Source organism: Falco punctatus, assembly GCF_963210335.1.
Source record: "Falco punctatus genome assembly, chromosome: 8".
In the NCBI taxonomy this organism is placed as follows: domain Eukaryota; kingdom Metazoa; phylum Chordata; class Aves; order Falconiformes; family Falconidae; genus Falco; species Falco punctatus.
The window spans coordinates 15,862,478-15,878,688 of NC_137588.1; the positions used below are offsets into that span (position 1 = coordinate 15,862,478).

At 46.2% G+C, this 16,211-nt stretch overlaps 1 protein-coding gene across 18 annotated transcripts in view; it reads right to left on the bottom strand.

Moving 5' to 3' along the window:
- The window catches only part of ABI2 (abl interactor 2), a 71,687-nt gene extending 65,589 nt beyond the window's left edge, over positions 1 to 6,098 (bottom strand). For 3 of the 18 annotated variants that reach the window (XM_080400283.1, XM_080400286.1, XM_080400287.1), the window contains exon 1: positions 5,910 to 6,094. In XM_080400283.1, coding sequence (XP_080256409.1) covers positions 5,910 to 6,026 — 117 coding nt within the window. In that variant the 5' untranslated portion in view covers positions 6,027 to 6,094. Of the gene's footprint in view, positions 1 to 5,909 lie in introns of all 18 variants that reach the window. The other 15 variants (XM_080400292.1, XM_080400275.1, XM_080400282.1 and 12 more) reach the window with 10 other exon arrangements.
- Between the last annotated feature and the right edge of the window lie 10,113 nt (positions 6,099 to 16,211).

Sequence of the window (16,211 nt, forward strand, 5' to 3'; positions counted from 1 at the left end):
CACCAAGGTCAGAGGAGGAGGAAGGGAAGGAGGCACAGGGCAGAGATGCCCACAGAGAAGCCCATGGTGAGGCAGGCAGTCCACCTGCAGCCCATGAAGGACAACCATGGTGGAGCAGACACCCACCTGCACCCCACGGAGGACCCCACACTGCAGCAGGTGGATATGCTCTGAAAGAAGCTGCTGCAGCACATGGAGAGCCCACATCGGAGCAAGCTCCAGGCAAGAGCTGCAGCCTAAGGACAGAGGTCCATGCAGGAGCAGGTTTTCCAGCAAGAACTACAGCCTGTGGAAGACCCACACTGGACCAATCTGCTCCTGCGTGACTGTACCCCGTTAGGAAGGACCCACACTGCAGCAGTTCTTGAAGAACTGCAGCTTGTGGGAAGGACCCGTGTTGGAGCACTTTGTGAAGGACTGTATCCCAAGGGAATGACCCACACTAAAGCAGGGGAAGCATGTGAGGAGGCATGAGCAGCAGAGACAAAGCGTTACTAACTGATCACAACCCCAGTTCCCCCTCCCCATGTGCTGCTCAGGAGGAGGAGGTTGAAAAGTTGGGAATGAAGGAGTGAAGTTGAGCCTGGGAAGAAGGGAGGGGTGGGAGGAAGGTGGTTTTAGTTTTGGTTTTGCTTCTCACTATTGGCAATAAATTAAATCAGTATTCCCAAAGTCAAGTCTGTTTTGACCACAGTGGTAACTGGTGAACATCTCCCTGTCCTTATCTCAACCCACAAGCTTTTTTTTTTTTCCTTACTTTCTCACGTTACTCTGCTGAGGATAGAGTGAGAGAGCAGCATGGTGGGCAGCTGGCAGACAGTCAAGGTTAACTCACCACAGCATACTACTTCAATTTTTTAATCACATGGTTTTTAAGAAGTCCTACCATAGCCTAGTGGGCCAGATACACCTATGTATTCATTTGTTGCACTTAGGAGTAAGATACTACAGCATATCGTCCATATATCCATTATTGCTGTTTTAATAGTTTCCTAGTATTTATAAATGGTTTCAGCTTGTCAGCATCTTCCTGAAGTTCTGGAATGAGACAGAAGGGCTGAGAACAACTTTCCTCTGATATTCACATTTCTGATGGTTAAATAAGTTTTACAAACCTAACTCAGCTGCCTTTGTTCAGGTGATACACATCTTCATCAAGAGAATTGAGCTCTTTCTTGAACTTGGTTATAAAACATAATACCTGCAATACCCTATGCACTTACACAAGTTATATACTGGTACTGGTCATTACAGGCAACTCCACAGGAATTTCACATTACATTACTAAAGCTGTAACCACTAAGTTACCACATGTAAAGGACAAACATTTATGTAATTTACAACTAGTATGCTAAGAGATGCATTATTCTCTTGTTAAACCTACCTGAAGATGCTTCCAAATGTACACCTACTTTGTTTTGCTTAAAAGGTCTAAGTAAAATTAACAGATGCATGGAAAACACGTATGAAACTCACCAGTCTATGGGCTGTAGTAAAATCACTGAGAAACACATAGTTTTCACCTTCATTTAAATAAAACTATCTGCAGGAGTTGAAAGCAGGTACTTTTAATAACCACAAGGGTGGAATATAAAGAACAGGAATAAAAATCCCCTTCCCATCCTTCCCCTCACAAACACCAGTAGGCTGTTTCTGTATATAAAACACAATACAGTCATGGCAACCTGAAGACTGCAAAGAGAGGAAAATCAGAAGCTCACTCTTCCTTTTCAGTCTCTACTGACAAGTAAAGCATAATAATCTTGAAAAAGTAAGAAATATAAAGCCTTTTAGAAGAATCTGGACAATTCAGCACACAGAAAACCCACATCTTCTGAAAGCTAAGCAGGGCACAGAGGCTTGGCTTTTCACTCAATTCTGCATGCTAACTTTGGTGGTGGGACTAGCCCCAGCCCAAATCTGTTCCTGCTACATACTTACTGGCTGAAAACGCCTGCACCTGGTAATTTTTTCAGACTCTTTCAACAAAGAGTGAACAGACATGAGCATTCAGTTATTCTAGAAAGCTCCATGCACTGCACAAAATGAAAAGCTCATTTTTTAAAAGAGCAATGATCATGAGAAACAAACACAAGATTATTCCAGAATAGGCTTATGCAGGACAAGCTCAAAGAAACCGGACAGGACAAGATAATGTTGGAATTTATGCTAGTATACCAGTAACAAGATGTGCGAATTGCACAATTGCTTGATCTTGTTACTTGCACCATCATAAGTAGAAATTTTCTTTAGTATACTCCTGAACAAAAATAATATGGAAATATGAAAATCTGGTAAACACAGCACATTGTCCAGTATAACTATGCTCTGCTTTTTATGAAATACAAAGGTAAATCAATGCAGACTTCAAATGTATTTTTTATAATATCAAGCATATCAGACAATCAAATTTTATAGAATTACCCTGTTCACAGTTTAGACTGAACTTTCTAACAGAGCACACTGCCCTAGTACACAAAGCATTGAACAGACAGTAATTTAACCTGTGGTTGACATTGTGTCAGATACCACAAAAACATCCTCCTAAATAAAAATGCCTCTCTACCCCTTCTCTTCAAGAAGTATAAAATAGAAGTAACTGTATGATTTTTCCAAGTTATTAGAAGAATAAGGCCTTTTTGGCAAGAAAAGTTATTTGATTTCTGTAGCAACACAAGCAGATTAAAGTAAGCAATTTATGCATTTATGCTTAAAACTGAATTATTATTTAAAGTAGAATCATAATCACAGAAAAGTTATGAAACTGCTGCAGTATGCAAGTTGAAATCATACTTGAAATTTTTCTTCCATCTATTTATTTTTATATTTAAGAGAGCAGTATCTCTCGAAAAATACATCGCCTTACTAGGTAACTCATTGGCTAGAGGGAGACCAATTTACCCAGTGGGAAAATTTATAAAGAACAACTGGTGACAAAAAATGATTTTTTTTTTTTAAATTACCCAAACAGCAGCCTTTCTTCTTTGCTGCAGGTCCATTTATTACATATTTTCTGTATTTCCTATTATATTCCACAAAATTTTAAGCTGATGTACTCTGATACGCTATTGTATCACAGCCTTAAGGGAAGGATAACAATTTATGTAACATTCCCTGTTGCTAAAGTAATTGAGCTAAGCATCAATCATAATTTGAATAAACACTGCCGAAATTTTAAAGAATGGATTTTTTATTTCACAATCAGAAGTCAAATGAGTTACAATTGCCACAACTCTTACTACTGTGAACTAGCAATTTCCACATGTAAGAGATTACATTTGATTATTTTTAAGTTGCTATGATGTTGCCAACAGGGGGAAAGAAAAAACACATTCACCTTAGCACTAAACTTCAAATTCTCTATTAAACTGGCCTGTGCCTATGCTATCTTTTGCAACAATTTTTGTACTTCAGAATAAAAACTCAAAGCACCAACTGCCACAAAAAGCGAGTGGCTTATCTACTGACAAATACAGGGCAATGTAATGCATTCCCCCATCACCACACTGCCTATCATCCTGCAGATCAAGCTCAGATCTCAGTCACATTCTAAGCCTCCTCTAGGAAATCTCAAGAATACCCACAGCAAAACCTTATGTCCACCAATGAAACACTAAAGGATGACAGCAGAATTAGGCCACCTACACTACATGACTTTCTGGACAATTACTCTTCCACATGCTTCCAAGCAATCACAAGCCATCTTTGCCACAAAATCCAAGGCTACTATTTTGAACATAATTTAGACTTAATTGGAGATAACAGAACTAGAATAATAATTATTAGAAACAAAATCACCAATATCCACCTAAGCAACACATATCCATACACCTATTCCCAATCTTGCAGAGAATTAAATATTAGCTTTGCATACAGATCCTGTGCAGGAATATATGTAGCTCTGGCAACATGAAGGTGGGGCAGGTTCACTGGCAGATTCATTACTGGGACACTCACATCACTAAACCCAGAATACCCTTACACTGGACCTCTTCTCTACAAAAATCTCACTCTACCGCCTGTCAGCCAATTCCAAAGGCCAGAGCCTGACTGATGGCCTCCATTCCCCACTTGTTTAAAATTTAAGTATGTTCACACTGTGACCCATACTGCACCTCAGAGTGAACGCTCACAACACAATTTCATTCCTTCATTCTCACCTCCCCCTTAAAGCTCTCTGTTGTCACAATGCTTGGATAAATTGCCAACAGTTGGGGGGCACTGCTGTGTGGTGGACAGAATCCATCAGGCTGACCAAGAGTGTCTCATTCTTTTCCTTCACTCACCATCTGTCTGTATCCATCTCCTATTATCTTAGGTTGTCCTTAAGGACTGTACGCTGTCTGAGGCAATAAGCATCTTTTTTCATTCTCTGTTTGTACAAAGCAGCATGGAGTCCTCCTCTGTAGCTTTTATTAAAACAATAAAAGCAGAGCTGTTCCATACAGATTTTATAAATTTGGGTTTATACAAAGAATACAAAAAAAGGTCAGAGAAAGAACAACAAAAATAACCGAACTACATCCACTTCTTCCTATCCGGTTGTGCCTTCCAAGACTCCTCTCCCCTATTCCAGAAAAATCAGTTTCCCAGTTTTTAAAAAAACATAAATTTAAAAACATGTACCTCAGGTTGTGACTGAAGGAAAATATTTCAACATATTTCTCTTAAAGAACTAAAATCACACTAATTCAACGTAGAAAAAGTTATTACATAATAAAATACATCTATATTTCACTGTAACAGATATGTTTTGTAAATGACCCAAAATACGCAGTCTTCTCTCTATAAAGGACAGCTGGTCGTTCAACAGTTCAAAAGAAACAGTCAGAGTTTTTTTACAGGGACATTTTAAGTATTCTCTGTCATTCCCTCCCATTTTCACCGACAGAATGATCTCGCCATAGATCTCATTCCTCCTTGCCCTCTGCAAACACAGGAGCACTCTCTGCTTAGGCGACTGAAAGCAAAAACAAAACTGGGACCCTCTGTACTTCTCTCAACATTGACACTGCAAACGCATGTCCCCCTGCTTTCCTTCCTACACACTCAGACCCTTCTTAGGTGGTCGATTTTTTGTTTGGTTTGAGGAGAACTCTTTCATTTGGCCCTACAATCCCTATTAAAGTAAACTGACAATATTTTGCTTCCTTTCCTAGCAAAGAGAGAAAGAAAGGAAAAAACCGAAGTCCTAACACCAGCCTAGCTTCAGAGCGGTCACCCCAAAGATCACACGCTGCGGTAGCAACTTGAGCTTGATTTTTCTCCCCAGTTCCCTACCACCTCTACTACACCATGCCTCCAGCCTACACCTACCGCTTGGCAGCTGCCCTTCCTGTGAAATACCGCAACCCATGCCTGGGAATGGAAACATAAACTGCCAGGCACATCCCAATTAAAAAATATGCCATTGCGCTCCAAATTAACAAGCGCAAATACCGTATTTACAAGAGCCTGGTACCTCCTCGGTTTACCGTATCGCCTCAGTGCCGCCAGCAAAGGAGAGCAGAAGGTAGGAAAGGGACGAAAGAGAAGCGATAACGACACAACCGAAATAAATATTCAGCACGCTCGCAAAGTGGAAGGGATTTAATTTAGAAATCAATTACACGTTTAAACGCCTCGTCACGCCGGGGCAGCTCACGCCTGAGGTGAACCAGGCGCTCCCTCCTCCCCCGCCCGTAGCAGCGGGTGCCACCCGCCCGTCACCCTCCCACCGCCACAGGGACGGGGGTGGCGCGACCCCGCTCCCCTCACCCGCTCGCCCGCCTCGGGCAGCCCCACAGCCACGGGCGGCGGAGGACGCGACCCGCCGCCGGGGCCGCCTCAGCGCCGCCTCAGCCGGGGCCGGCGACCGTTAGGCGGGAACAGCGGCCGCTCGGCTGCGCGCCCCGCCCCGCCCGCCGCACCTGGATGTAGTTGGTCTCGCAGTACTCGGCCACCCGCTCCAGGTTCGTGTAGCTGTCGAACAGGGCCCGGCGCCCCCCCGGGATCTCCTCCTCCAGCAGCATCTGCAGCTCCGCCATCTTCACATCCTCTCACCCCGTCCGTCCGTCCGTCCCTCCCCGCGCCCCCCTCCGCCCCCGGCCCCCTCCGCGCGCGCGCCCGCACCGCCCTCCCCCCCCACTCACACGCACACCCACACACACACCCCGGCGCTACCGGCCGCCCGGGCCCGGCCTCGCGCCGCGCGCAGGGAGCGCGCCAGACCCCCACCGCGGCGGGGGCGGGGCGCGGCCGGGCGACAGCTCCTGCGCATGCGCCGCGCGCCCCCCACCCTCCCCCGCGCGCCCACTTCCGGCCCGGCGGAGCGCGGCGGGCAGAGCGGGGTCCGCGCCGGGGCCCCGCCAGCATCGCGCGGGGGGAGCCGCTGGAACGAGCGACACCTGCGTGTTCTGTCGGGTTCCTAACGGCCGCTTGCAGGTGGGGGCCCGGCCCCGCGGCTTCTCCCCGGCGGCGGCAGCGCCAGCCCGGCACCAGCCGCCGCGCCACAGCGTTAGGTCGAAGGGCCGACGGCAAATAACAGCTGTTTGCACGTGGGGAAGCCTTGGCTGCTTTGTCACCATTTTGCGTTGCTGCACTCTGGCAGCGTGCTAGCAGCGCTGCACCCACGGTGCAGGTGTAACACCGCGGCTGTGGCCACCTCTGGGCGCTTCGGCCAGGGGCCCAGCGCAGAGCTGCTCGCCTCCTCGGAGGGCACAGGACGGACAAAATGTCTCTTCTGCAGATTCTGCTTGAAAAGCTGCTATTGTACAGGGGTGAGAGGAAGAGTAAGTTCTCAGCTGCCAAGTAGTCGGCTTTTCAACTTGGGCAGAGTGAAGGGGATAACGAAGGGTCAGCAGAAAGAGAGGAAGGAGCCTCATGGCCGAAGCACAGCACTGAGGCCCAGGGTCAGGAAGGCCGCTCGGTCAGTTCCAGGCCTTAATGCTGACTTCCTTTATGTCCCTGCAAGGCACTCCCTACCTCTACAATTGTGATGAAAATGCCTTATAGGAATGTGGAAAGCTTGCCCTTTGAATTCCTTCACCTGAACCTAAAAGTAACCTTTCTCCCACCAAAAAAAAAAATAAAAATAATGTGATCTGCCCTTTCAGCAGAAGTGTCCCAGGTTTCTCTAGAAGAGCTTATTTGTCTCTTTGAAATGAATTGCAGCTGTGATTACTCACCTCATGTTCCCATGAGGCTCCACAGAGCTCCTGCTGCCTCTGTAGTGCAGCCTTGGGTTATCTGGCATCCCTTACACACTCATCCAGCAGCCTGATACTTTCACAGCCTTCGTGTTACAGACGCTCCTGACTGCTGTTGCAGAGGCATCAGCTAGATATGCCTGGCCTCCAGGTGGCTTCCAGAATTACAAATGGATTGCAAACACCTGGTGGGCTCAGGCAACAAACACAGTCTTTAGGCCAGTCCTTGTAAGCTTCTTTCCTTAGAAGAAAAATGAGATAGAAATCCCTGCCCTGAGGGATGTCTGCCTGGAGACATTTCCTCTTAGCTTCCTTAGTTCTCCCTTGTGAAGGATGAATCAGGTGCAGTGTTCATTATAACTGCTTTAAAAACCCTCATGGGCAAAGCATTTTCCTCCCATTTTTAAATGTGGGCTAAAACTCACAACTTCAACTACTTGATTGTGTGTTTTTTCTACAGGCAGTTAAACTACCAATAGTCTTAATCTCACAAAAAGTCTTAAGAATCACAAAACACCTTGCTAGCGAACCCCCACCACAATGTGTGTAGGGAGAAGAAGGGTGAGTACGCAAGAGCACCTATACTCTCACCCAGCACCCACGCTGCAGTGCAGGGCTTTGCTAGCGTGGTGTCAGGCTGCCTGCAGCTCTCCACAACGGACACTGGCACTCCCTGCCCTAAAACAACAAGGACTGAAGAAATGAGTGTCATGCAGTCTTGCTTTTGGTGCCCTCTACCCCCAAAGTTTATAATCCGTGAGTTATATCGCCAAACATACTGATTTTGCTGTAGTTAAAGAATAAATCCTGGTTGTCAGACCCCCTGATGATTGTTAATGCGCCTTTTATGAGAGCTGATCTGAGCCGTTGCTGCAAGGGCTCCAGGAAGAAAAGCCAACCCAAATCAGCTCACAAAGGGCTGCTGTACAGCATGGAGCTCCAAGCCTTGTCCCACATCTCCAAGAATCAGCCATGACTAGGCTTCCACCCCATCCTAGGGCCTGCAGTTGACAAATAACACCTTCACACTTTGGTATGTGGGCCCCACGCTCCCTCCTCCACAGCAGCTTCAGCCTGGACTCTGCCCATGTTACATCTGCTGCTGCTGCTGCAGCTCCAGGGGTTGCTCATGCCCATGCTCCCAGGACTGTTCGTGTTTGTGCCAGGTGGGAGGCAGGCTCAGGCTTTCCTTCTCTCTTCATTCATTTGCTTCTCAGGTGTGAAGTCAAACTGTCACTTGGCAGCTCCCCAGCAAACCTGCAGGATCCTTTTTGTGGCAAAAGGAGAGAGCTGTCAAGTTGTAACGAGGAAGGTTCTACAAAGATGCTGTTAGGAGTTTTAACTTGGATTAGCAGCACCAGACTTTAGGGAGGGGGAACTGTTAACTGTGTCATCTTTCCTCCGTGCTTCTGGGTGCCATCAGGGCCTGCTTTTGGTGGAAACCCGCAAGAGCCTGTCTAGTCTCAGATCCGCGCTCAGCAGCAGCAAACCTTCTTACAGGAAGCTCCCACCTGTAGGTCAGGCACCGCTTGACCCCTCAGTGGGCCCTGCCACTGAGAAAAAGCATTATCTGAAATATGTGCACACAGCTGTTCACCAAAGTAGCTGGGCCAACCTGTCTGCATAATTAGGTGCTTGTTAGCACAGCATGTTTACATTTTAATAGGGTACTCATTTGTGGATTTAAATTTAAATATGAAGAGACCTCCTGTCTGAATAATAGCCATCCTATAATCCTCTATACACGCACCAAAAATAATTAGAAATAGTGTTTAAATTAAACCAAATGAATCCAACTACCACTTCCCTAAATTTACATAAATGACTTCCCATCTGTCAAGTGATGTGCTAAACTTATTTTAAGTTTTTATACTCCCTAAGCCTTAATTACAGTATTACACACTTTAACTTTTCCAACTTTTTAAAATCCTTTTGTGCAAGGTTTTCCCTTAGATCAATATCTTCAAGACTGAGAAGCAAACATATATTCCACCTAAACATGCTGTTCAGTCACCAGAAAATAGAAAGGCAAGCACTTAGCTGGGGACTCCGTATTGGAGGCTGAGATCCAAAAGCACAGGGAGACCATTATTCTTCCAAGCTCTCTCGCATGCATTAGGTTTTTACCTCTGCCAATCACCCAAGAGTCCCCTGCTCACAAGAACCTGAACAGACAAGCCGATCCTTTGGTCATGTGCAGTCTTGCAGCTGGGCATTTTGTGTGCACATCCCACGTACAACGGTTTGAATTGCCGATTCTTAATTAGCGAAAAGTAATAATAGGGTAACTCAAAGGCCACCTATTTTTGGCACCACAGTAAGAAATCACAGTCAAAAGCCTCTTCCATTTTCTTTGCTATATGGAAAACTGAACAGCGCAATCACCCCACTGGGGTATGTGAGTAAACATCCCATTTAGACAGGTGACCAGGTCAGATTTGGCAGATCCTGCTGCAGGTTTTCAGTTCAGTTCTGTAAATAACTCTGCTCAGGTTTTATGAGGGTCCCATTTCTGAGCATTTTCCCTTAAAACCGTTTTTGTTCGCATTTTGTAAACGGTAGAAACAAAAGCCGAAAATCCCTTGCTGCATCACATGGGAGCAGAGCAGCTTTGCAGCTGGGTAAGGGACAAAGGATTCTGACACCAGACTTACTGACCACAAACATAGGCCCATGCCCTTTAGCCAGCAGGTAACATTTACTGGAGGGGTGAGGAAGAGAAGGGAAATCAGGCACTTGAAGAAAAGAGTCTGTAACTAATGTACCTTCACTCCCTCAACAAAGACACAGTCATCCATCCTGCCTGCTTCACATAGCATCTGGATCTGCCTCTGGCTGGATGGCAGGTCTTTGCCAGTCTCATAATCCAAAGCACCTGAAGCGATCAGCAGTTTACTTAACTCCCACTCCCACGGGTATTCCAGAATGCCAGGGGTGGCTTCCCAGCTCAGAATGCAGCTCAAACATATCCAATGCTGCAACAAATGGCATCAGGATACCCAGGCATCTTAAACACTCAACCTCCAGTCCTCACTGTGAACCAGAATGAAAAACCCACACACCCTGCAGCTGCACATTCTCCTCCCGCTTCCTCGGGCATTCAGTAATTTGCTGGGCAATCAAGATTGTAACCACAGATAGCCTCTCTGCTTATGAGAAACTGCAGCTGGGTAAAGTGCTTACTGCACAAAAGGTAGCAGAAGTGACCCATGGGGTACTTTACATCTCGTGGAAGCTGTTGCCCTAACATCGCTATTTCAGAGCCACCGCAGACAGAGGCAGTGCGTGATTGATACCTCACAGCACCTCCGGACAGAGACAGGGCATGTTGCAGAGATTCAGACTGTCTGTTCTAGGACATGTCTCATTCTAAATGCCAAGCTTTTTTTCTAGGAATTCAAGTTTTTTCTTCAGCTTTATTTCAACACAGCACTGTGTGAGGACAGAACCGGTTACAAAGGGAGAAACTCTCCAAAGGAGGAAGAGGTCAAGCTACATAGGAAAAATAATGATCTCTTTCTAACATTTCAGACTTTAAAAGAAAACAGGCAACAAATGGTCTCAAAGAGAAGCCAGCACAAAGTATAGTTGCTCACCAGTTTCCCTCCAAGGGTTCAAACGACAAAGCACTCGGGGGAGGAGGGGGGCCAGGGAGAAAGAACAGCTCTAATCTGTTTTTCTTTCCTGCCAGTATTCCTTCTCAAAGGTACCAACCCAGACCAACTGCCAGCCCCTTCCCACCCTGTCCCAGCCCTTATGGCATCCCCCAGGTAAGGTCTGATACAGCGGCTGAGGAGACAGACGCTAAAAAGTAGGTAGTGGAGTTAACGTTCCAGTATAGCACACGGCAAAATTCATCTTCTCTCAACTATTGATTCTGGCTCGCCGCAAACTGGAGAGGTTACAGGCTTACTTATGCTTTTTTCACATTTGCAAGTTTGCTCTGCAGCTGCAACCGTCGGAGCCATTCTACGAGGTCTTTGTTTCTTCCTGTATGTAATTAAAGTTTGGATTTTTTTGGTACTCACATAACTCCAGGAACTTGTCCTCTGGAGGTTTTTAATCCTGTCCTGTTTGTAATCATGCTTTTACCACATAAACCACTTTAAAAAGTCTTTTATGGCCTTGCATATTCTTAGGAGCCACCAAACAAATGTGTGTTGTTCCTGGAATTAGCATAACTCTCTTGCATGGGAAGGATAATAAATCACATCTGTGAAGTCATCTTTCCTCCTTCCGTCATGCATCTGATCAAGTAATCCCCTATCACAAAGCTGTGCAAGCAGCTCCTCTTTGCACAGCTTCTGTTCACTATCACAGTCTGCATCTCTCTGCTTCTAGCTCCTCTGTCCCCCTGCTTGGCTAACACAGGAGAAATCGAGCCCTTTCTCTCACCCACATCTATTTTTGACAGTATGGTAACAGCACAAATCTCAATGATGCAGTACTGCCTAACAGGAGATGGAGACTGATGGCTCCCCATCAGTCACAGCAGCTTCACCCACCTCAGCCTGAATCTGGTTTGACAGAATATTTATGTGCAGAAGGCAGCCAGGCCTCCCCACACTGTCTCCTCTGAGAGGGAGCCTAAAGGACTCATTTATTTCAAAGGCAAAGACATCTCTGAATCGTATGAGCGAGCTTTTAGCAGGAGTTAGAGCCTAACTGTACCCATCCTGCTAAAAACTAGTCAAAAGTCACAACATCTGCACCCTGGAATATAAGACAGGGCCCAAATGACTGACTGTTATGTGTCAGCACACAAGGTTTGATCTGCCTCATACACATATAAGGATTTGGGGGTTTTTTCCATCTTTGTCTCTAGGACTGGCCTTTCCAGGGAACAAAATGGAGCAAGATGTTCACAGCCCTGAATTCAAATGGAGCAGGGTAACCTATTCTGCAGATGCCAGCCTCAGCTAACAAGCTCCTAGGGGGTTGGGGCTGAGCTGGGTGTGCAGCTGCGGTGTACAGCAGCTTGTGACGCTGGTTTCAAGAGCGCCCTTATCAGACTACTGCTTCCCCAGCTGGGAAACAGGATCGCTGCAGGAGACATCCCTAACATGGGGTGAGAGGTCAACGGCTGGGCGGCCACAGGCTGGTCACCTCTCACCTAACAGAGCCTGGGGTCAGGCCGTTACTGGCAGAGAAATCAAGCTGAGCTCTGCTGCTCAAAGTAATCATACAAGTCTGTGCAGATCCCTGGTCTCACACAGAAATTTATTTGAATCAGGAACACCAAGGCAATTCATCCTCTCTAAACAGCCTCATTCCCTGCTCTGCGTGCTCACTACCCACGAGGCCCAGCTACGTGTTAGTTCCCCTCGTTCCCTCTCCACACGTCTCTGCAGCATGTATTTGCTACATATAACTTGACAGCTTACTTTCTCAGGTCCACAGCCTCAACACCCATGCGTTGCTTCTCTGTGCCAGAAGCTCTATTTTACAAGTCAAGCTATAGTCTCCCTCCCAGCTCATCTTGCACGAAGAATACGCACATCCTCGTGTTCTCTCCCTTTTCAAACCCATCGCTGTAGCTGGAAGGGACTCACACAGCCATTTGCAGTAGCACACCCCTCAAAGTCCAGAAGAGTTAACTGTTCTGGTTGTTTTGCCAATGCCAGCTAGCCCTCAGCTCTAATCAGTTTGTCCACTTCCACTAGTTCCCGTTTTGCCTTAATCCCAAGTCTTTTTCAAGCCATCGTACATGTACAATTTCATTGCATAAGGGGGTTCTCACATCAGAGTAGTACCTTACTACTCTTCAGTACCTTTCTGCCTCACCAACTTCAAAATGTGCCATATTCCTCCAGTCTGCACTCACTGAAATGCCAGTGAAACCTGCCTTCTGGCTGTGCTACCTGACCTATTGCACACCAAATCTCAAGGGCCTATTATTCACTCCAGAAAAATCTGGTCCTCGTCAGTATAGGTGACACCTCCAACCCAAGGGCTCATTTAGCCACTTGCTAGCTGTACTTCTCGATTCAGGAATCCAGAGCTCATTAGAGTATTGAGTGTTGTTTAAGTATATACATCACTAGGATAAAGAGATTATTTCAGGGCATAGACTGGCTATCATCTCTAATATGTAGGAAGAGGAGCAAACATATACAGCTGGTGTACTTTTGCTCCTCTGCTGCCAATCTGATTTTTCAAACTGTTTTTATACAAAGGAAAAAGCAGAATGGAGAAATCCTTATCTGGAAAAAAAATGGCTGGAAAAAAAAATGGCTGGGAGTTCAGTGAATTCAGCAACTCCTAGGATAAAATACCTGCAGTAGCCTTCCCCCTCCCCTGCCTCCTCAGGAACCAGCAGTATTTCTCACAGCTTTCCATTAACTACTTTTATTATCTGAACGTCTGCCCACATGAGTAATTGAGTGAGTCACATCAGCAAAAGACTTGGAGTTTTATGAGGAGGCTGCACTGTAAAATTTTTTTAAATCACAGTTTAATTTACAGAATGAGGATTTTTAGCTGTGGTGACAATTTCAAGACCAGTGCTGCAGTAGTGAGAGAAAGAAACACAGAGGTGATAAGGATTTCCAGTTCTTGAGGGTAATTGAGAAAATGTGACTGCTCAGCTCACTTTACCACACTGGAATAGCACAGCTACAAAATATATAAAGGCTAATGCAGGATGTACATTTGCAGTATTTTTTTACCTTTACTATGTAGAAGTCACCATCAAGCTCCCTCAAGCATAAAAGAGGTTCCCTATGTACTATGGTGTATATATTGCAACAGGCCTTACCTAGTTATCCCTGCGGGGATACGAAACCAGAGGCCTGACCCAGCAGACCCTCTGTATATAATTTCCGTTCTTTTCACATCACGACAATATCAGACTTATAAAGACATCTAGGTGTTTATATAGTCAAGTAGGTGCTTAATGGGGTATTCAAAATCCAAACAACTCAACAGCTTCAAAAATTGGGTTTCTAATGATTGAAAGCCACAACTAAGATTTAAATGCAACTGTGCTGGGCCATGGTATGAATAGCCAGTGGTATTCAAGGCAATCACACAGCATAAATAATAGTCACAGCCATACAAAGGTCTGCAGGCCCAGGCCCATGCGTGAGGTTAATTTAGAGCAGTCTGTTAGCAAGCCATCCATTTGCTCCTTCCTGTTAGAAGAGCAATACCATCAAATCAAGGCACAGGCTGTGGCAAATTTAGTATGAATTCTGCACAGCACAAGGACTTAAAGTGTTTCACACACACCCTGTTCCCAAATATCTTGCTCACCAATGAATATGGGGTGGCTGCAACCATTCCTCCCGCTGGTTTCCCATCGTATGCGATGATAGTATTCTTGCAGACATCCCTGACAGCTCCCATTAACTCACACTGCTCACTCCTCTCAAGGCACCTTTCCCCCATTCAGGCTCCTGGAAGAGCTTGCAAAAGCAGGAGAGCCACTTCACAAAGCCAGGGCATGTTCAGAAACAAATCTACCACTTCTTTCTCCCCAGGCAGGCCAGTTGCAGGTGGTAGCCGAGCCACCAGAAGGCAGGGCTTTTTGGCCTAGGAACTGCACTTGTGGAAGCTTTGAGCTCTAAGAGAACACGGCGTATCCATGCTGCAAAAAGGCAGCACCCTCCTGCTCCCTCGCACAGCAGCATCCAGTGACTGCCGCCTAACACCCATGGTGCCCCAAACCCCGGCATGGTACCAGCCTGACTCACAAGCACCCAAGGATGGACTAAGAGTCAGCCTGTGACATGCTGGATACTGAAGGCTGCTGAGCAGGGATTGAAGCGGCTGCATTTCTGTTACTTAGATACCATAGCATTCCTGCATCTCCCAGGGTTCAGCTGCGAGGCAAATGCATGGAGCTAGAGCATCTGTGTGCAGCACAAAATATCACAGTGGTCTTAAAGGAAGAGATGGAATAAACATGATCTATATAACCAATAACTCACAGCTAACGAGCCCTGCATGAGCAAGTCAGTTGCTTTTCAGTCCAAGAAACTGCAAAGCCAGAATGTGCATTTTCACATCAGTGCTGATGTCAGGGCATGAATACTATTCCCAGAATTAAAAATAATACATCTGACAACAGTGAATTCCAATAGGGGATCCAACAGTGACATGAAAAGTGCAGCTGTTTTCCACGCTGCTGGTAGGCTTTATCAATGAAGGTGTAGGGAAGTTGACAAGGGTAGTAGAGTTGCCTTGGCTAGGTCTGAGCCTTGCTTATTCTGTATCAAGGTCTCGGACAACATGAAAGAGTGCTACCAAGTGCCAGTCTCCACACTTAAACAATATGAACTCTGCTTTTTCAGACACCCCTTTTTGCTTCCCCTCCCTCACCCCAAAAGGTAAATGGCCAAATATGACTTACTGTTTTTCTCTTACTGTTCCAGCAGATTTTTGTTCCTTTCCTGGATTCATGGCCTGGGGAAATTTGGTCAGGACAAGAGCCTTAACAGGCGAATAGCACCTTCTCTTTTATATATGACCATTCCCTCCCAGCCCCCACTTCCCCACGGCTTCTGAACACAAAGTACTTGTAGGAATCATTTAGTCTATTGCTGAAACACAGCTCCTGAGCCAGCAGGTACACAGCCCTGCTGGAGCACCTCATTCCATCAGTTTAATTAAAGAACTGAACCCAGCCGATGGCTCAGCCCAGCAAGCTCTCTTTCAGAGAGGATAGCCAGGGCCCGCTGCCGTAAAGCTCTGAAGGGGAAGATGATCGCTTTACCCTTGCTGCAGTGTCTGAGTCATGACTGAGTTGGAAGTGACTGTCAAAAAAAAAAAAAAAAAGCCTTTCTTGGTGAGACTAGAAAGTTGGCAGCCAAGCAGGCACAGCACTGGATGTCTCACTGCCAGGCTTGTGACAGCACTGACCTGCCTGGATGCCAGCAGGGAGGTGGGAGCAGAGCATGCCAGTGCCCAGGAGTTGCTCAGCACTGCAGAGATGGGAGCAGAGAAGCTTCAGAGAGGTTCAGAGGTGGCCCTAGCGCTGATACCCCATAGAAAGAGCAAACGTTTCCTGCCTAATAGTCTCAC